Below are 21,981 nucleotides of genomic sequence, written 5' to 3'. Positions count from 1 at the left end.
ACGACAACTCTTCTTAGGCTTTTAATGTGCCATATGAATGAGTCGTGTGCCTATTGAAATTTAAATGTACAGGATGTCTTATTGATCGTGTTTCGTGTTCGTGATTTGGTATATAATATGTGTTGTCTAGCTGTCTTGAATGTGTGGGATTACTTTCCACTTTTTCCCAGAATGCTTATAAAAAAAGGCACTAAGTCCATACATATGTTGTTTTTACTACCCTTTGAATGACTTCATTATCTTAAATATGCCTTTTGGTCTTCCCTTAGTGTACTTTTAGTTTGTGCATGTGAATAGAGCTTTTAGGTTTTTTTTTTTAAGAATTGTGTAGGTTTACATTTGGACTTATGTATGTCTAGTAATTGGCTGGGTTTTTCGATAGCTGACAATAATATTTTCGTCTATTCTCATATGTTTTTAAAAGTTCTTCTAACAATAAAGTTAAAAATTTTGTTGATTAAGGAAACTCTCCTACAAAAATATGGCTTTGTTAGAGAAAAGAAGGAGAATTTTGAAGTAAGTTACATTGAATCTTTCTTTAAAAGTTAAACTTAGGACCTAACCTAGTGAGGTTGTGCTTAGTGAGAAACAAGTAGAAGAGAATATTTTTTTATCCAAATTAGGTGTTAGACTTCTAGGTGTTTTGATTATGTCAAAATTAAGTTTAAGGTTGTTAATTAATATTTAATGAGCTAATTAATTTTATTGCTTAAATTCTTATGATCGAAAGATGGACAAAATTTATGCTTTCAATTTTTTCAGACATGGGATACCTGTCCCCTATAGGATGCTGATTTCTTTGCCTGTCTTATGCACATTCTTGCAAGTTTGGAGCTCTTAAAAATTTTTACTAAATGGATAGGGACGCCCATTCCTAATGAAAAAACACCTATCTAAGCTTGGAAGACCACTATGTGATGTCTGTCCTTTCTCTAATGTATTAAAAAGCTAATTTGGGATTTTTAACAAAGTTAACATAGTGGGGCACCCATTCCCTTGGCTGTCTCTTGCCTTGTCCTTTCATGTTTGAAGCATTTTGAAATTTTGAAGGTGTAAGACAAGACACCCATCCCAATAAAAGAAATGTTGATCCCTTAAGTCACGCATTTAAAAAATTCAATCGTTAGATGTCTGATTCAAAGTCATCAAAGTCAAAATGTGTAAGAGGACGTCTATCCTTCAATATAGCATATCTGTCCAGTCATGTTTTCAAAGCCAAAACATCATTTTTGTAAGTCAACGACTACTAAAATAAATATAACAGATCTTTCAAGTCTTTAAGCTATATAAACAAGTTGGACTGAAGTTAAAAGGGTGAGATAACATATCCAAAGCACCCAAGAATCATCATTTCAATTTCTAAGCTCTTAATCTCTCTTTAGAAAACTCAAACTCAAATCTTTAAGAGAAACTCTTGTACACATTAGAAAAATTAGTTTATTATAGACATATTCTACTTGAAATTCTTCTTTTGATTATGCTGGCGTGAAATCTTGTATCACTATTATAAAAGGGCACAATCCTAATTGAACTAGTGTAATCTAGAAGTGATTCGAGTAAAAACTTCAAGTTGATTGCTTGAAGAAGTGGACGTAGAACACTTGAGACGAAAAGATCTGAACCACTCTAAAACTGTTGAACATTCTCTCAACTCTTCTCTTTTACTTTATGTTGTGTTTGATCATTTGATTGTTACTTGTGGCAAATTTATTGAAAATTTTATTTGATAAGGTTGTCATTAATTTTTAATAATCCTATTCACCCTTTAGAATTAATTTTTCATTAAAGGTATTTCAATTAGTATCAGAGCTTGGACTTTAGGTTTATAAATTCTTGCAAATTTTAGAGTTAAAAATCATTTGATAATAACAAGCACCTTTACACTACTAGTTTTTAGTGAAGGACAATGCACCACTAGATGACTCTTACGAGGTGTTTGGTTTGAATAATGTTTTATTACTAAAATAGGGAGATTACCTTGAAGATAAATTACGCAGAAAATTATTGGGTATAAATGATTACTACGTTTGATAAAATTTGGTAAAAATAGATAAATATAAATAATTATTGTGTTGTTTAAAGGTAATAAAATAATACTAGTAAATTATTTTACTTAAATGCCCTTGGATATAATTATTTTTAAATATTTTATATTATTTGTTATATTAATTAAAATAAATTTATTTTTGTCTTAAAAAATTAATAAATAATAATATAATTATAATAAATTCAAGATTACCTTGGTAATCTTTTAATATCTAAGGTGAAGGTGGTAATCAGATTACCATCTATATTACCTATTATATCACCAATGGTAATAGAAGATTATCGTAATCTTCTATTATTGACAACCCAAATAAGACAATGTAAGTATTAAAAGAGAGATTACTAAAGTAATCTTTAAATCTCTGGAACCAAACGACCCCTTATTTTTATAGAGTAAACCATGGTAGTCGAATCATATATTGTATCGTGTGTTAAAAATGTAATTTTATGTATCATATATTGAGTATTGTATCATATCGTATGATATAGCTTTTAAGAAATAAAATAATTAAAAAAATATAATTGACAAGTCGTCATTTTAAAAATATCACAAACTGCTTTAAAAATTATAAATTTCTCATATGCATCTCTATTGCATCATCATTTTCTCTAAAAAGTATATCGATTCATATTAGTAATATGTATCATATTGTACAATGTGTTCATTGTATCGTATCAATTACGATACACTCATGATACATATCATTTTTTATGTGTATTGTATCGTATCGTATCATATGATACATATCATATATCATAAGATACTAATAACTATGAAGTAAACTACAATCAATGGAAGATTATAATGAAATTGCACATTAGATCAATAGATTATAAGTTGTGAAAAAAAACATTGAATATGGTGACTTTGTACTTAGGAATCCTTGTAACGAATAAGCTTAAAGATGAAATGGAATATAATGATGAAAATGAGAAAATGTTGGGTTTAAATGCTAAAGCCATAAACATACTATTTTATGCATTAAACTCAACCAAATTTAATAAAGTTTTTGCTTGTGAAACAACAAAAGAAGTTTGGACTATCTTTCAAACAACACAAAAAAACACATGAAGGCATAAGTCAAGTCAAAGAGTCGAAAATTGAGCTTATCTTCCATGGGTATAGATTGTTTGAAATGAAGATGAGGGAAAACATAACAAATATGTATAAGAGATTTTCAAACTTGATAAATGACTTGAAGGGTCTTAGAAACAGATTTGAAACTATAGATTTGGTAAATAAAGTGTTAAAATCACTACTAGAATCATGGACTATAAAGGTAATGACAGCTAAAGAATCCAAAGACCTAACTAAGATGGGAATGGATAAGTTCATAGGAAGTCTCTTGACCTATAAAATGAAGAGAAAACCAAATGAAGAGGAAGTAAAGTCAAAAAGGGATATTGCCTTGAAGACGATTGAGAAAGATGAGGAAGATGGAGAATCTTCAATGGATAAAGAGGATGTAAGCCTCTTAGCTCATAAATTTAGCAAATTCCTTTCAAAGTCCAAAAGGAATAAAAGAAAGAGTTTTAATCAATCAAAAGGAAAAGAAATAAAGAAGAAAGAGATCATATACTATGAATGCAAGAAACCAAACCATATTAGATAAAAATGCCCCCTCCTAAAAAACACAAGAATAGAGAGAAAGGAAAACAAATTAAAAAAAAAAGTACTTATCGCCACTTGGAGTGGAAGTAATGACTTAAGTGACGAAAATGAGCAAGAGGAAGAAAGGGCCAATCTTTACTTTATGACAAATAGCGATTTGAAGAAAGAGATGGATGATTTTAACTCTTACTCATTTAATGAATCACATGATGCATTTGAATCATTATTAGTGGAATATGAATGCATTAGTTCAAAAAATAAATCATTAAAGAAAAACTTTACACGTATGAGAGATGAGTTAGAAAATATTAAAAATGAACATGATAAAGCTAAAAAGGAACTATAATTAGTTTTGCATGAAAATGAATCTTTGATTAAGGAATTAGATATCATGAAAAGTGAAAATATTGAATTAAAGAAGAAAGTTGATAGTTCTAATGAAATATTAAATAAATTCAAAGTTGGCACAAAAAGATTAGATAAAATGTTAGTATCACAAAGGTTTAGGTTAAATAAAGAAGGTCTAAGTTATAATGGGGCTAACCTTTTCATTAAAAATCATAGGCCATTAAAGAAACCTCATGAATTGCACATGAAATGTAAATATTGTGCTTTTGTCAGTCATACCAGTAGAGGAAGTCCAATTATGATTGACAAACCTTTCAAGATTAAGAAGGTTTGGGTTCCTAAATGGACTCTCAGGGCTAACCTTATTAGACTCAAAATCATTTGGATACCAAAGAATTTTTAAATGATTTTGTTGTATAAGTGTGCCTTGAAGCGAAGAGCAAAAAGTCAAGTAAATGGTACTTGGATTATAGGTGTTCAAGGCACATGACCGAAAATAAAAGCTTTTTCACCTCCTTGAAAGCCAAAGATAGAAGAAATGTCAAATTCAGCGACAACTCCAAAAGGAAGGTAATTGACATCAACACCATAGGTAACTCTTCTCTTTCAATTAATGTGTTTTGCTTGTTGAATGTCTTAAACATAATTTATTTAACATAAGTTAATTATATGATAATGGTTTCAAAGTTTGTTTTTATTCTCTATGTTGTGAAATTGTCAACACTTACACTAATATCATTGCATTCATAGGTCATAGGCATTCAAATGTATACATTATAGATTTGCATAACATTTTATCTAAAGATTTATGCCTCATGTCAATTAAGGAAGAAGACATACGGTTATGACATAGGAGATTAAGACATAAAGAAATTTGGTCAAAGGAAGCATTGATTTGATGGAAAAACTTTTGAAAAGAAATTTGGTCAAAGGTTTACTAAAATTAATTTTAAAAAAGGATCAAATTTGTAATGCATGTGTTTTAGGAAAACAAACTAGAACTTGTTTTAAAAGCAAAAATTATATTTCAACCTTTAGACCTTTACAACTATTGCATATGAATTTGTGTGGATCATCTAGAACTAAATCTAAGTGGAAATAATTTTTTGAAGTAAAAATTTAGTAATAATTTTTTTTTAGTTACATTATATTTATGTTAATAATATTTTATGCATTAAAATTCGCAAATAATGAAAAATATACAATAAGATTTTATATTTTAATAATGTTAATATAAATAATTAATTAATTTTAAATTAAAAATAAAATAACATTTAATTACATTATAACATATTAATATTTGTTCTTACCCTTATTAGTGCATGCATGAAGTATTTTTTGGGAATATACGTTATTTCAATAAAAATATATATACTTACAAAACCAATGAGTACCAATTTGTATATTAATTATAATGTATCATCATATAATTGAATGATTTTAAATTAAGTATAAAATAATACTCATTTACATAATGAGACATTATTATTGATATTCAATTTAGTATTCATTATAAATACACGTAATATCACTTACAAAATTTATATAGGCCAAAATGTTTCTAAAAAATTCTTTGATACAACCCACTAGGTCTGCATGTTATGTCAGGCCAGGCCTTAAATAGGACAACCCATTTTTAAAAAGACACTCTTTATTTTGTCGGTTGTGTCGTAATAGACTTGTTTTCTCTAATTACGTATTTTTTACTTACCCGACGTTTGAGGCAAGACAAATATTTTTTATACATTCAACCACCAAGAAGAACCAAATAACTCAAGTGGATGATCGTCTAACAGTGTCTCTCACATTTTTTATATACCTGCTACTGTCACAATTTTGTTAATGTCTATTAACAATTTAGTTTCTATTTTGCTTTTACAATTTTGTTAATTATTATGTTTCTTTAATAATAAAAATACTTAATATACTCTAAATGAAAAATGTGTTCAAACGATTAGAACGATTTCACTTTTGTAGAATCAATTTATCAAGCATGAGTGTAATGTAAACACTATAACAAAGATCATGTAAGGTTTATGTGATGGTGTTTACATTGTATCAATTTCTAATCGATTAAGTCTAAAAAGTAAAGTCGTCTTAGTTGCTTGCACACTTTTTTTGTTTAGAATAAATTATGTATTTTCATTATGAAAATATTTTAAAAGAAAAATAATAATTAACAAAATTTAGAAAAACAAAAAAGAAATAACATTGTTAATAGACATTAAAGGAACAGTGACAGTAACAAGTATAACAAAAATTACAAGTGATACTATTTGAAGGTCATGCATGTGAGTTACCTGATTTTTCTTGCTGGTGAAATGTATAAAATATAGTTGTTTTGACTCACGTGTAGAGTAGACCACAAAAACATAGTTAAAGAAAACAAGTTTATTGTAGTGACGTCAACAAAATACCAAGTTTCCTTTAATTAGATACGATAATTGATAATAAAAATTAATTTTAAATCATTTAAAAATATAAAAAAATGTGATTTAGATGATCAGCTTATAATTTATGATTTTCAGTTGTATTAATTTGAAAAAAAATTTATATTAGTAAAGTTAAATAATTATTTTTTAAACCAAATATAAAAAAATTAATAAAAAATTCAATAAATATAATGTAGAGAGAAATTGAAATATTAAAATTGAATAAAGAAAATATTAATTGTGAAAGAGATTAAAATAAGAAAATATAGAAAGAGAATGAAAAATTAAAAAATTAAATCGGATATGTATAGTTTAGAGAGTGCGCGAAAGGGTGGATTAATATAAGAATTAAAAAAAGGAAACATTTAAAGGCCAGCGGCTGTTGGGCTGCAAGCTGCAATGTCTGAAAAGTAAAATTTTTTTTTATTTTTTTATTCATAGGGCATGAACACTACCGGACTGGCTTGGCCTCACAAAAGCCAGGCATGTCCCGATAGGACCATAACTCTGACACAAATCTATTACAATAACAAGTTGTGCTCATCCAAATTAGGCTTTTTCAGCGTATTTCGGGCCGGGCCGGCTTAGTGCATTTGACATCTCTATATGCACGCGATTCCGGATGGCGCCATCATTTCCCTTTCTGAATTCAGGGGTGTAAAGTACCTTTTCTGAAACTTGAGGGTAGTTTCATAGTTAGAAAGAAATAAACCTTAAAAAGGCTCGTAATTGGACCTTCTGAAGAAATCAGAAAATCAGAGACTACTAGTGGCGGCTTTCTTTATAATCTGCATTCTCTTCTTTATCTTCATTTCATCTCATCTACAACCGGTAAGAGTTCTTTTCATTTCTTTATTGGGGCAAAGATTTTAGGGTTCATTGCCAGTTTTTGGATTTATTTATTGAAAACACCTTTCGATCTGCGTTTTATATATTTATATCATTAAATTGCGATGATTTTCAAATTATATATTTTTTGGCTGTATCGGCGGATACTTTATATGTATTTTATATTATTTTTCATTTTGGGTGTAGAGCCTCGAGCTAGTTCTGTTAGTGGGAACATCAATTGATGAGATTAGGTCTCAATGACAAGTTTGTCAGGGAAAGCAGCCTTAGCAAATGGGTCTATCTATGTTTGTAATTTGCCTCAGGGGACTGACGAAAGCATGCTGGCTGAATATTTTGGCACCATTGGGTTGCTGAAGGTTTGGTTTTCTACCTTGCGTTCTAGGAGTTTATGCTTTATTTCAGGGGAAAAATGTTTGTTTTATGTATATCTTACGTGCATAATGCATGATGTATAGAAAGACAAGCGAACCGGTCGACCAAAGATATGGTTATACCGAGATAAAGCAACAAATGAACCAAAGGGAGATGCTACTGTTACATATGAGGATCCACATGCTGCATCGGCTGCTGTTGAATGGTTCAACAACAAGGTTTTTCATGGCAATATAATCGGAGTTTTTATTGCAGAGTCTAAGAGCAAAGATGAAAATGCCTATAACTCGGCTCCAAATCCAACTGTTGGTGAGAGTTATGGTGGATTAGAGGAAAATTGTAGGGATGTAAATGGGATTGCTGGACGAGGTAGAGGTCGTGGTGATGCTTCAGGGAAAGCATGGCAACAAGAGGGAGACTGGACGTGTCCGAATACAAGGTCTGTGATGTGATATTGGTGAGCAGCTCTTCTTGATCTTTCAGAGTCCTGTTTGAGTGCTCAGTTTATACTGTGATTATTTTTGCAAATAGCTCCTTATGCCATATTGTGGTAGCAGTTGTTGCAACGTAAATTTTGCATTTCGTGGTGTGTGCAATCGTTGTGGAACTGCTCGACCTGCTGGGGTATCTGGTGGTGGCACAAGAACTGGTGGTCATGGGAGAGGTCACGGTGGCATTGAGTCAGGGAGCCATGGCCGGCAAATTGGTGCTTCTACAGGACTTTTTGGGCCAAATGATTGGCCTTGCCCTATGTAAATTCCATTTTGCTAAATTCTATATTTTTTTAACTTTCATTTTGTTATTACCTAGTTCTGTTTTAACATAGCTTTGTCTGGGCTAATGGGAATATCTTCAGGATCAGTTTTAGTGTGATTTTCATAATTTCTTTTTATTTGACTCTTAATACTTGTCTAACAATTTAATACAAGCCTTGTTCAAGAAACTGAGCAGATGAATTGATTTGATAGTTACATCTTTGGGAGAGATAAGGCTTTGCAGTTATTTTTTGTGGTTACCACTACAGCATGAATACATTTGGCCTGGAAGGTTATATCAAAAGCCATTGCCTAAAAGCATTTTGACTAAAGTGTATATAGATTGAACCCTAGTGGTGGGATCCAGTTGTATCACCGTAGTTAATTGGGTGCTTGCTGAACTTCCCCTAAGAGTGTCTGGCTCAGAGTGGGTTTATGTGTAGCATAGTGGGTGCATGGACCTATGATAAGGTTAGGTGCATGAAAAGGAAAGAAAGAAATAATCTTAAATTCAGGCTGATATGATAATAGCCTAACTATGATACTGTTTGTTATTAATTTATAAATTTCAAGGTTATTAATTACCATATAATTTATGTATAAAATTGCTTATGCTCTGTTTGTGCTATATTGATTTAGGAGACATGCATCCGTTTACAATTTTATCTTACCTTGTTTTTTTTTTTTTTTTTCATTTTTCATCTTCCTTTCAGGTGTGGTAATATCAACTGGGCAAAGCGAACAAAATGTAATATTTGTAACACCAATAAACCTGGTCACAATCAGGGTGGTGTGAGGTATAATATGATAATTTCTTTTTTGTTTTTAATATATAATTTTTTCCCATTGTACTTTTGATCATTGCTTCCAATATAAAAATTCACTATTACATATCGTATTGCAAGTGCATGTAATTTTCTATATTTTTTGTTTATTCTTTTGTATGCATGCATGCATGCTTTTCTTCCTCCCAATTTTTTTGTTGGAAAGGCTTTGTTCACCTTGAAGTAAATGTACATGTAATTGGGTTAGCTGTCTGGAGTAACATAGCTAGCAACAAAACAGCAGATGTGGCTCTTTTTTTTTTTTTTTTTTAGTTCTTCTTAATCTAAATTTTGTTTTCAATGTTTTTTTGCAGCTGCTATAGGTCTTTTTTTAATCCTAAATCATGATAAGCCAGAAGTATAAAATTCATGTCTATGGATAATAATTTGATTGATCAAGATTTCAAAATCTTTATTTATATTTCATGGTTATCAGTGATAACTTTTGATAACTCATTAAACCAACAAAATTGTAATGTCAAGACTATCAAATAAGAACAGATTGAACCAAATATACTTAAATCATTAGACTTAATTACAGCTTTTCTTTCTCTGTAGGAAACAAAAGATTTTATTTACAAAAGATGCACATAACATGATTACATACATAAAAAATTCAACTAATATTAGTTTAATATAATTTATGTTTCTAACTCTAATACACTTGTAAAGTTATTTATTTGTTCATTAAACTCTTTCATGATTTTTGAGAGATTAGAACAAGGTAGGAAAGACCAATCCTTTCTTAATCCAGTAATACTTCAGGGACAGGTCCAGAGCCCTGTCCCACAAATTGGTTTTCACCCTTGCCCTGAATGGGATGGGTGCTTAAATGGGCCCATTGATTGTCGGGATTTTTCCATGTCTAGTATGAAAGCATTTTATAAGTTTAGGGATTGATTCATGTTAACTATTTACAATTTCTAGTTGGTGTATGGTTTGTGTTAGTTTATTTGACGGGTTATATGAAGAGTTGTGTGCCTAGGAAGGTTGCTTTCTTTCTCAGATGGCAGCTCTAGGTAAGATTTGTGCAGTGATAATTTGATTAAGAAGGGTGGCATAAGACAACCTAGAGTAATTAGGGATAAAATGTACTTTCTCTTGGATATGTTTGTATTTGCTTCCAAGTTTAAATGAGAGTAATAGGATGATCTTCCTGGAGATTTTCATAATGGAGGATCTCCCCACTTTTCTAATGGTAGCTGACATATTTTTGGATGCATCATTATAGTGTTTGTATATATTATTTTAATTCCTAGAATATTTTTTTACTTTGTAAAACAAGGCTTACCCTATATATTGAGGCTTATTTCAATTTAAGGTAAGGGAAAATTTATGAATTGATAATGAAGTGGTGAGACAGTGGATCATCTGTTACTATTGCTAGTTGCTGAAAGACTCATCTTTGCTGTTCCATTGTTCCAGAGTTGTATTATGCCTCATTTTGTTGTTCATGCTTATGTGTTGGGAAAGCACTCAGGTGGAAAACAAAACTGGTATTGTATGGATGCAGGTTGATCATGTTTAATTTGGATTATCTGGCTTTAGAGAAATGGATAAAATTGAAGGAGATGCTGTTTTTTCTCAAACCATTTTTAACCTAATGCCTGACTCATTTTATACTGATGGAGAGAAGATGAATTTTTAGTTCTTTAGCTTAAGTTTTTCTTCTTCTGAACTCTCATTTTAGCTTGTTCTAGCGCCCTTAAGTTTTAGGGTGTTAATCCAGTTGTCTTTTGTTCATTCGTTTTTGTGTTTTTTGATCTGGTACTTGCCTTTTTATGGTTTCTGTTAATCATTGGGGTCACTCTTTGCTATTTAATTTCTTACTTTGAAAAAAAAAAAAAAAGATGAAAATATGGATTTGCATTGTGGAATCTTTTCCGAGATCTATATGCCATTTGAATTGATTAAGTATTAGTTCTGTATGTGGATGACCAATAGGGAGGAATGATTTAGTGGCCTGCAATTACCAGTAGAAAGTCTTACTATTTGTGTGACTTATTTGTTCTTAATGGCTTGTTTATTTGGATGTTGCATCAATATAGGAGTATAACAAAATTCCTTTTATTTCATTTCTTGTTAACGAAGTGATTGTTGCCAGCTGTTAGTGCACACCAAGAAACCAACAGAATCATCAATATAGGAGTTTGCCTTACATGACAATCCATATACTTGTGTTATTATAATTATCTTCTTTTGCCTATGTACAACTTGCACATTAGAAAATGTGAATTCAAATTGTGCACATTTAAAATTTATTAATTCATGTTATATATTTCGTTGAATGCAGAAAGCATCAGTCTTCCTCCTAGAATCTTTTTTGTTTATTTTATAAAATCTAGATACCCAGCTATTGCGTATGCATCCCTATAATGTGTACTACAAAATGAATGTTTAGGCACATAATTTGCTTCTTAACAATAATCTTTTCTTTCTTTGCATTAATGATATTATTTTTTATTTTAAAACCTTTGAATATATCTTCATAAGAATTGGATAACTATTTTAATACATGATTTTCACAATCATACTTCTAATGCCATTAATTAATACATTGCATAACTATTTTATTGCTAAATACAAGTGTAATTATTGCTCAACAGAGGAGGTCGTGCTGGTGGTTACAAAGAACTTGATGAAGAAGAATTGGAGGAAACCAAGCGACGTCGGCAGGAGGCTGAAGAAGTAATATTTATTTGCATCTAGCATTACTTGAGGTTGCGTAGCGTATTCTGAATTATCATTTTCTATGATATAATGTCAGGATGATGGTGAATTGTATGATGAGTTTGGCAATCTCAAGAAAAAGTTCCGTGCTAAAACACAACAAGCTGAAGCTGGTCGGGTGCTTCCAGGTGCTGGACGTGCTGGATGGGATGTTGAGGAACTAGGTATTTTGTGTGGTGTTCTACCATATCTTTTCTTTTGTTTTGGACATCATAACTACAAGAAAGTATTATTTTAGAGCAGAAATGAAATAGATTTGACTTAGTCTCTAAATCTACAAGAAAATTAGTCTCTCATAATGCAAGAAGCTTCTCAAATCACAAGCAATGGCTCACCTCTTAGTCTCGTATAATGCTACAATAAAACCAGGGCGATTCAATTGCTCTTACTGTGACTTACTTTAGGTTTTTATATTAAAGATTGTTCCTACTAGATTTTTTTATTTTGTCTTTATTTATATTTGCTATCCTATTATTATGGGAGAACTCAAAAAAAAAAAAAAAGAACCTTGGAATTAAAAAAAATTGTATCTACCTTTTTACTGGAATCTGCTAAATTTGGTCTATTGGGTCTTAGATTTATCCTTGAGTTATTGAATCCTTGTAAGTTTTTCACTTGATTTAGAACCAAAGTTTGGTGAATGTTGATTTTATGTGCATTGGCATGTTTCTTAGAGTTGAATTTGATGCTTGTTCTTATAGGATTTGAGTTTGATCTTGAGGGTTCTATTCAATTATGTGATCGCTCATTTGTTCCTATTTTGTTGATCCTCTTTTTACTTTTCATGTACTTCAAAAAATAAATCAGGTCCGCATATCGCAGAATGACAGCTGAACCTTTTATCCATACTATCTCGAAAGCTCTGATTCCCTTTTAACAGCCTTAATTTGTATCTACCAGTGACTGCTGAAAGAATTTGTCTTGTTACTACTCAAGCTAAACTGCCAACCTACTTTTAAATAGCCACTTGTATTGACTTAATGCACATTTTTCATATTAAAAATATTCTGAACAATTTTCCATCACTTGACATGACGAAACACATCAAACTATCTAGGGACTGACCCCTTGATGATCAGAGAGCAGGTGAATTGGTATGTAGAAGTTTCAAACCAATAGCTGTAACTGAGAAAAGTGGGAATATGGAGTGGTCATAGACAGGATAAATCAGTATTTTGCAGGGAATAGAGTTCAATGAGTGGAATCAAGATCTTGTTAATATTGGGCAAAATAGTGGTTTTTATTAAATGTTATTTTTGCTAAAAGAGTAATTAGCGAAGACATTTGTTAGATTCCCAATGACAGTTATTCCTGTGTTTTAAATTCGGTTGGTTTTTCAAGTGATTGCTTCATTAACAAAATTAATTAATATGCAGGTGTTATTGATAGGGATGGGAGAGAGAGAAGCAGAGATAGGGGAAGAGGAAGGGAAGGGGAAAGGGAAAGGGAAAGGGAAAGGGAAAGGGAAAGGGATGATAGGCAAAGCAGCAAGAATATGGACCGTGATGGTAGGGAGAGGCGTCGAAGTCGAAGCAGAGAGAGGGATCGAGGTCAAGATAGAGATCGGGATTATGATCATGATCGAGACAGAGAATATGGACGAGACAGGGACCGTGATCGGGATCGAAGCAGGTATCGATATTGAGGTTGAAAAGAATACCTGGGGGTTGTGTAGTCTTGTCTTTTTGGATAGGAGTGGTAAAATTTCATCTCTGGGAAAGACAGCATAAGAACTTTACATTTGAGATAAGCATGTTGAATTCTGGGATTATATTTTTTAAAATTGTGATCTGCAGTCTGCACTATATTTTAAATTTTCTTGGAACTTTGTATTGCTTGGATCAATTGGGAAGGTCAGAACATGAAATGGAACAATTCTAACTTATTTATAGTTACCTCTTTTAATTTTTGACTATTCAATAGTGGGTTTTCACCTTTTGCCTCAAGTGGGTATATAATAATGTCATTAAACTGCAAAATTTATCAGAAATAGAATATTTGGGACAAAAGTTTAACTTTTATTTATTACTGTTTCAATATAACTGGTACTGTTGGTGTCATTGTTGATAAAAATTCTCTAAAGGCATATGCTTCCAATAGAAACTGACAAAAGGAATCAATTTATATTCAATGGGTAGGCTGACTTCCCATTTCCTAAAAAGTATATATATTCAATTGAATATTTAAATAAAATATTATTATATATTTAAAACTATATATATATATAATTTTAATAATATTTTTTAAAATAGAAAATTAAAAAAGACAAAATCAATTAATATTTTGTCCTAAGCTCAACCAAAACAAAAGATTTGAGTTGTTTTTTTGTTTTGATTTTAGTAACAACAAAACATGTTCTTGATGAGCTCCAAATACAAATGGTTTCAAAGGGAAAATACGAAAACATGTTTCGCTTTCTTGTTCTCTGCAAACAAGTTTAGTGATTGTATTTTTTATCGACAAACTTCCATTAAATTAATTAATTCTAATGCTTTTTCCAGCATCTGATACTTTCTCATTAATAAATAAATAAATAATAATACTACGCCGCCTGATTCCTTGTTGATTACTTTTTTAATTTAATTTTTTATAAAATATAGGCATTAAAAGTAAAATGTTCTTCAACTTCCAAGAGTTGCAACAGTGATGCCAAATGTAATCGCGCAGGTACGTTTAATAATTTGATCCATTTTCGGATAGTTGTTAGAGTTGAGAGAGAGACAATTACAATCAATAAAACCCACCTCACTTATTGTTAGTTTTTAGAAGTGTTGGGAAATGAGAAAATCAGAGTAAATTATTGGTAGTGGCAGGAAATTTCCGAAATGATAAAGACATGTTATGGCAGTATCCATTGGGCGGCATCACATTAAATTGATATTATTTGTGAATACAAATACAATGTCAACATTCAACCTTGAAGGCTCTTCTGGGCGGCACCAAGTTCGTTGAATTTCTGTATGATTTAGGGGCCCGCTCTCTTCCTTCACATGTTCTACTTTGATGCACATGCTGTTTCCTTCAACGGGCAGTCAATGATTGAGCAGAATATGCATTGGTTGATGCCATCATGCTTTCAAAATCAAGCCACTCAACCAGATTGTGCTCCATTCCCCTTCTGCTTTAACTTGCCTGCAATAAAATGGCATATAATCGACATATCTAGGTGTTACGGTTGCATATGTATGTGGGATGGGAGTGCAGTAGACTTTGTCTCTGATAGACAATTTCAGAGTGAAATGCTCTGCTTGCGACAACTGTCATGTTTTGGTAATTTTCTTTTGTCATTTTCTCCTTGTGCTCTTTGACCACTATCCCTATAAATATCCCATTACTCTCCAATTATCACATAACCCCTAAGAGAAGCAACAATGGTGATTCAGTCTAATTCAAACCCACCTCTCTATGACCATCTTGGACATCTTCTGAGCCTCAGCCACCCACTTGAAACAACAACATGTAATGCTGATGGAGGAGGGGGAGGACTTGAGCAGGAATGTCAACTTCCATTGATAGACCTCAGTGGCCTAAACAGCCCTGATGAGAAGGAGAAGTTAGCTTGCGCTGCAGCCATTTGTCGAGCTTCGTCAGAATGGGGTTTCTTTCAAGTGATAAACCATGGCATAAGCCCTGAATTGCTAAAGAAGATGACGAAAGAACAGCAGTTGCTGTTTGAAACATCTTTTGAAACCAAAACAACTTGTGGTCTTCTTGATAATTCCTACAGGTGGGGGAATCCAACAGCTATTACTCCAAAACAATTCTCATGGTGTGAAGCTTTTCACATCCCTCTCACTAAAATTTCTGAAGAATCCTGCTATGGAGACTTCACCTCTCTAAGGTAACTAACTATACAATTATAAAACTTCAAATTTTCAAGGCATTCATTCCACTCATCATACATTGTTGGGTTGTGAATATATAGGATAGTGATGACAGAATATGCAGCAGCAATGTCAAAGTTGTCAAGGCTACTTGCAACAATTCTAACTGAAAATTTAAGCCAGAAAAGGGGAGAAATCAATGAGATTTGCGACGAAAGCAGTTGCTTTCTAAGGTTGAATCACTACCCAGCATGTCCATTATCTCCAGAGATATTTGGATTAGTTCCTCATACAGACAGTGATTTTCTTACAATTCTTCACCAAGATGAAGTTGGTGGACTTCAACTCATGAAGGATTCCAGATGGGTGGCTGTAAATCCTATTCAAGATGCTCTTATTGTCAACATTGGTGATCTTTTCCAGGTAGAAATAGAGTAATTTTTTTTTTTTGTAAAAAATATATATAAAAATAAAAGAAGCTTGATTAATTCTGAAAATTAAAATTGCAGGCATGGAGCAATGATACATACAAGAGTGTGGAGCACAAGGTGATGGCAAATGGAATGATGGAAAGATACTCAATTGCTTACTTCTTATGCCCTTCTTATGATACCTTAATTGGAAGCTGCAGAGAGCCTTCTGTTTATAGAAAGTTTACTTTTGGAGAGTTCAGGAAACAAGTTCAAGAAGACGTAAAGAAAACTGGGCACAAAGTAGGCCTTCCAAGATTTTTGCAGACAGAATAATAAAGAAGAAGAAGAACAGTTTTGGACGTTCAACCTCAAACAAAATTCAAGACCAAGACCATGCCGCTTTGTAATTATCAATACACCAAAACAGCTGAGAAAAATACACATAAAAAACCACACAACTCTTATTGTATGTATGCCATATTTGTTCTTCTCTGTCCAGTTAAGTATATGAATGAATATTTAAGAGAGAAAAGTAATAATGATAATGTCATAGATTCTGCTCTTTCTTCCTTTTTTAATTTTTTTTTTTTCCTCTAAATTGTTTACAGGATGACCTTAACAGAAGAATATTGGGTGAAAAACTAAATTACCCATCTAAGACAAATTGACCTCCATAGCAGTTGACAATAAATTACAATACTAAAATTCCCATCGTACACTCTTAATAGGGCAAAACGTCACTGGCAACTTCTCAGAAAAGGCTAATAAGTTCGTGGTTGTTAACAAAGGAATCTCAACTTCATTATATGGAAAATAGGACAAACAATGGACATACAAGAGACTAATATAGACCAATTTTCCTCTGAAAGATTGTAAGTTGAATACCAAACAGGAGTAAAAACATGATATGAAATGAGAAGTAGATCCTCGTTAAATGGGTAAACATTGTAATGAAAGTCTTTTATGCAAGAAGATTGTATACATAGCAAGGTATAACAATGCATAACAACGGAGAAAGTCTGCAGGCATTGAGAGTTGGATATAATAGTGTTGTTCAGCTTCAAGGGTTGGATTTTAATACTACCGTATAGCATATGCGCAGAGAGAGTAACAGGGAATGAAGATTTGTATTCCTTCTCAAACATAGAAATAACGGTTTGAGATTGTGATTCTTACTAGTACAGGTCATCTTTTACAGATGATATTCTTCAACACTTGAGTTTTCACCTTTTATTATGTAAAGACAGATTTCTCTCTGAAATTATGCACCCTGCTGTTTCCATCAGATCTCCCCTTTACGGTACCATCTTTACGGTACTTTTCATGTCCCAGTTTCATTCACAGAGTAAGATAATTTAGATCCTCCCAAAATGAATCAAGCTGCCGAACTTAACTTTGTTAAGCACATTTAATCATGAAATGGATTTAAACAGAATCCATATAGAATGGGTCCTAGAATGCGAGACAGCTTTGCAACAAACAGAATCCCAGTCATTTAGCAGAAACCTTATTTGATCATACAGTTGAATTCTAAAATGGCCGTAAAATCTTATGGCTCCCTTGTGAACACAAAGAAACCTGATTTCCTAGCCAAGCCTTTTGAGGTTTTGACTTTTTCTTATTTCCATATTTTCAAAGCACAAGAATCAATTCATTGCATCAAATTTAAAGTAATTCACATTGTGCCAATGAACAAACAAGAGATACATAATTGAAAAATATTTGATATGGTCACATGTTATACAGGTGTGCATCTTTTCAAGATTTAAAGACATACACAACTAAATTTCAAAGAAGCCATCAATGTGAAAGACAAAATAGTTATAACCTGTTATTTAATAAGACAGGCATGCAATTTATTGAATCAGATGCCAACTCTCAAACATGATAAATTCCTAAATATAGGCCCCGGAGCTGAGCAATAAGTTCAAGTTTTGCAAATTCTAAATTTGATCATTTGTCCTTACTGATTTTTAAGTTTGTATTATGCATAACAAGCAAAAAGGAAAAGGTGCAGGTATACTCAAAATGTGGATAATAAAGTTAGCAATGGTTTTGATTGGATATCCCTTAATTTGGAAAAGGGACATAAAATTTTACAATTTCTGAGATTTACTCTTTATATTGTGGGATGCCAAAGAGAACAAAAGCATGAAACTAATCTATACTAATTTTTTGTCTAGTAAGATAAAAAGACACATAAGCTGGCAAGAAAACAATAATCGATCAGGGAAACAGAAGGTGAATTAAAGATTTCTTTACAAGTAATGGGTATTCCATGGCAACTCATCAGACTATGCTATTGCCTCATTTAAATGCAATCCATTCAAACGGTTATATACATAGCAATACTAATAGAATAAATAAAATTTGAGAAATACAAAGATATCAAGAAGTGATAAGCATATACAGAAATTTAATCTTTGAAAAAAGATATGGTACTTTAATCATCTGAACATCACTGCTTTCTCATTGGAAACAGGTTGTGCTAATAGAATAAAAAATTCTATTCAGTCAAGAAACATTGCTACCTTGTCTTTGAGACTGCTCTTCAATTTCACGTGGGATACCATCTCATCTCCAACATTATTCTGACAGAGCTGCCTAAACCCTTCATCATTTGTACTAAATTCAATCTTCTTTTCTTTGTCCTCCCGAGGTTTCTTCAACAAAGGACCGAAAAATAGATCCAGCATATCCTGTTTAAAATCCCCTGTTCCACTTTGCGCACTAGTAAAATTACAACTGCTTATTATCCCATCCTCAGTGGAGGTAGATTCCAAAGGTTGATTTAGGGTTTCTAAATCTCTATCCAAAGACTGTAATTCAGCAGGTGTATCTAAATCATTTTGGACATACTGCAGAAATTTGAGATTTCTTAATCAACCAAAAAGCTCTTCATAAACTAAAACAACCAAATAGAAAAAAAAAAATTTTTTTAAAAAGACCTCTTTTGCGATGCTTAAAAGATCCTCGACACTCAATTCTCCTTCTCCATCATCGCGCGGTACAAGCTTATTGGACTTGCTCACTTTCCTTTTATTGATAGTGGTAAGTGGTTGAGTTGAAATTGTTGTAGGTTTCTTCTTGGTTTGGGAAGAAATCTTGTTTTTGGGCGCAGGGTTGTTGGTTTTATCTCCATCATCGGGCTTCTTCATCCATGAGGGTAAACGCCTTCTACTTGCTTCATCTCCGGCCATCTGACAAATTACCATCAACGTTATGCCACCTCTGCAATTGGGTATAATTTTTTCATTCTTTGATTGGGCCCATTTCGACCTGTTGGGCTTCTTTGTAGAAGTGTGCATAAACTTTTCAAATAGTTAATGAAGTTATTGAATTTTAGGTTTCTATATCCGCTAATGCTAATGCTCTTCTCCGAAAACTTTTCAAATGCTACAAGTTTCTGAAAGGCTGCAACAATAGTTGTAATGGCTGACAAGTAAATAGAGGGTTTTGTCGGCATCTCGAGTAGCACTATAAACAAAGAAGAAGCTTAGAAAAAATACTTAAAAAAAACAAAAAAGCTTTAGAGAATATTTCGTAACAGAGCACCAACCTTTTAAAATTAGGCCGAAGTTCATTGCATTCTTAAAATAGTATCCCTTAACTATTAAAAATTTAAATACTCACTTTTAGATGGTTAAAATTAACGACACCAGTTAATATTATCTATTTCTCCTATAAATTTAAAAAACTAACAATTTTTTTTTTGAATTAAACTTTGAAATACTATATTTCTCTCCTAAATTTTTTTTCTTTTCTCTCTCCTTATTTTCTAGCGTTTTCATTGGCTGATTCTCTCTCATCTTTGTCACTTATTCTAGTGACAAAGTCTTTGTTATTGGACGAAGGCGAACTCATCTTTGTCCAGTTGAACTAGAAGAGTTATCGACATCTCAAGTAGCATTATGAACAAAGAAGCAACTTAGAAAAAATACTTTAAAAAAAAAAATTAGAGAATATTTCGTGAAGGAGCACCAACCTTTTAAAATTAGGCCAAAAAACTTGTTCCTAGTCAAAGTTCATTGCATTCCTAAAATAGTATACCTTAACTATTGAAAATTCAAACACCCACTCTTGGATGGTTAAAATTAATGATATCAGTTAACATTATCTATTTCTCCCATAAATTTAGAGAACTACTAATTTTCCCTTGGGATTAAACTTTGAAATGTTACATTTCTCTTCTAGATTTTTTTTCTTTTCTCCCTCCTTGTTTTCTAGCGTCGTCATTGGCTGGTTCTCTCTCATCTTTGTCACTTATTCCAATGACAAAGTCTTTGTTACCAGACTAAGACGAACTCATCTTCGTCTTCGTCACTGGATGAGAAGAACCTCTAAAAAATTATGATGAAAGGGTAAGGAGAGAAAACTGACTAGTGACAACCCTATAAAAAGGGAAGAGAGAAAAGAAAAAAAACCCTACGAGAGGAAATATAATATTTCAAAGTTTAATCATTGAAATTGTTAGTTTTATAAATCTATAGGGGAAATAGATAGTATTTTATCATTTTTAATATTAAATGATGATTTCACTCTTGAAACTTAACTAATACTATTAATTTTAATTACTCACGGTTGGGTGTTTGAGTTTTCAATAATTAAAGGATACTATTTTGGGAATGCAATGAACTTGGGGTGGGAATAAGTCCTTTGGCCTTAAAATTAATGGAAACCCTTGATTTACTTAGTTAGCTACGAAGGCTCACAATTTTCTTCATATAATACTAGCCTTTTGGTGGTTATATGTCAAATGATTTATTGAAACAACACATCCACTTGCAATTATTATGAGTATTACATGATAATGATACATATGTCTTTATATGATCAAATAATTTTAAATTATAAATAAAATAATATCTGATTACATGATAACATATTATCATTAGTACTCAAATTGGTATTTATTATAAGTGCACATGAGATTTGTGACATCGCACTTAGATATAACGAGCATAAGTGTGCTATACATATGACATGAGAACACCACTCTATTATATTTGTGACACCATAACTCAATCTCTATGTCTGAATACAAAAGCATGGTTCTATATATGCATGTCAGAGTACACATGGAAAAGGGATTAGGTCGACTGGACGCCCTGAAGGGCAAGACTCATAGGTCAGTCTAGGTCGGCCCAACACTATACATATCCTTTAAAAAAACAAAAATAATTTAAAAAAAAAACAGGTTGCAACCTGTAACTAGCAAGCTACTTGCATTGTAGCCTAACAACTACTAATTCCTAATCATTTAATGCAACAACCTCTTTAGAAGTATTATCCTCTAGAGGAAAATTACCACTGAATTGACTATTTTGAGCATGCATTAAATAAAAACAATTAATAAAACTTCATTTATTAAAATAGGTAAATTATTGATATACCTTTGTCAAAACTAAATCAAAAGCATTCAAAAGATGTTGTACATGAAAGTATAAAGTAAAAATATAGTATGTGTAGTCTGATAAATCTATGAAAGTCTAAATAAATTAATAACTGAAAAGACTGAATTGCCTTCGATGCTCTATGACGGCAGACTGTCACTAATCTTGTAGCCATCACTATCATTTGTACCTACAGCCACGAAAGTAGGGAAATGAGTGATTAAACACTCAGTAAGTAGGAGACTAAATTGATGATTTTTACTAAAATTTCTAAAATGTCCTTGAACTCGACCCATGTTAACTCTATCATCCAGAGTCGACATTAAACTCTTTTATGGATGATAATGGGTATAAGTATTGTCTCTATGCTCATATTATAC

At 31.9% G+C, this 21,981-nt stretch overlaps 3 protein-coding genes across 3 annotated transcripts; 2 read left to right on the top strand and 1 right to left on the bottom strand.

The window, feature by feature from the left end:
- The first annotated feature begins 7,115 nt into the window (after positions 1-7,115).
- On the top strand, positions 7,116-13,891 carry LOC123214499 (transcription initiation factor TFIID subunit 15-like). The gene is made up of 8 exons (XM_044634297.1): positions 7,116-7,269; positions 7,474-7,646; positions 7,746-8,101; positions 8,220-8,414; positions 9,131-9,214; positions 11,848-11,929; positions 12,009-12,135; positions 13,348-13,891. Exons 2-8 carry the CDS (start codon positions 7,527-7,529, stop codon positions 13,614-13,616), a joined length of 1,233 nt encoding a protein of 410 aa, XP_044490232.1. The 5' UTR covers positions 7,116-7,269; positions 7,474-7,526; the 3' UTR covers positions 13,617-13,891.
- A 968-nt stretch (positions 13,892-14,859) lies between these two features.
- LOC123213537 (gibberellin 2-beta-dioxygenase 6-like) lies at positions 14,860-16,771 on the top strand. The gene is made up of 3 exons (XM_044632993.1): positions 14,860-15,812; positions 15,897-16,218; positions 16,305-16,771. Exons 1-3 carry the CDS (start codon positions 15,343-15,345, stop codon positions 16,539-16,541), a joined length of 1,029 nt encoding a protein of 342 aa, XP_044488928.1. The 5' UTR covers positions 14,860-15,342; the 3' UTR covers positions 16,542-16,771.
- A 1,642-nt stretch (positions 16,772-18,413) lies between these two features.
- On the bottom strand, positions 18,414-19,649 carry LOC123213223. The gene is made up of 2 exons (XM_044632615.1): positions 19,157-19,649; positions 18,414-19,066 (listed from the first exon to the last, which is right to left on the bottom strand). The coding sequence occupies exons 1-2, from the start codon at positions 19,514-19,516 to the stop codon at positions 18,719-18,721; spliced, it is 708 nt and encodes a 235-aa protein (XP_044488550.1). The 5' UTR covers positions 19,517-19,649; the 3' UTR covers positions 18,414-18,718.
- Positions 19,650-21,981: the final 2,332 nt, after the last annotated feature.

The sequence above is a fragment of the Mangifera indica genome, chromosome 4 (assembly GCF_011075055.1).
Source record: "Mangifera indica cultivar Alphonso chromosome 4, CATAS_Mindica_2.1, whole genome shotgun sequence".
Lineage (NCBI taxonomy): Eukaryota > Viridiplantae > Streptophyta > Magnoliopsida > Sapindales > Anacardiaceae > Mangifera > Mangifera indica.
This window is presented reverse-complemented; position numbering and strand designations above follow the sequence as displayed.

Bases quoted from the DNA above. Each gene is read 5' to 3' on its own strand.
- LOC123214499 (XM_044634297.1), top strand. From the start codon at position 7,527: ATGACAAGTTTGTCAGGGAAAGCAGCCTTAGCAAATGGGTCTATCTAT. The intron at 11,930-12,008 runs GTAATATTTATT...ATATAATGTCAG, and splicing joins GTCGGCAGGAGGCTGAAGAA to GATGATGGTGAATTGTATGA. The intron at 12,136-13,347 runs GTATTTTGTGTG...ATTAATATGCAG, and splicing joins ATGGGATGTTGAGGAACTAG to GTGTTATTGATAGGGATGGG.
- LOC123213537 (XM_044632993.1), top strand. From the start codon at position 15,343: ATGGTGATTCAGTCTAATTCAAACCCACCTCTCTATGACCATCTTGGA. The intron at 15,813-15,896 runs GTAACTAACTAT...GTGAATATATAG, and splicing joins GGAGACTTCACCTCTCTAAG to GATAGTGATGACAGAATATG. The intron at 16,219-16,304 runs GTAGAAATAGAG...TTAAAATTGCAG, and splicing joins ACATTGGTGATCTTTTCCAG to GCATGGAGCAATGATACATA.
- LOC123213223 (XM_044632615.1), bottom strand. From the start codon at position 19,516: ATGCACACTTCTACAAAGAAGCCCAACAGGTCGAAATGGGCCCAATCA. The intron at 19,067-19,156 runs GTCTTTTTAAAA...AAATTTCTGCAG, and splicing joins TTTTAAGCATCGCAAAAGAG to TATGTCCAAAATGATTTAGA.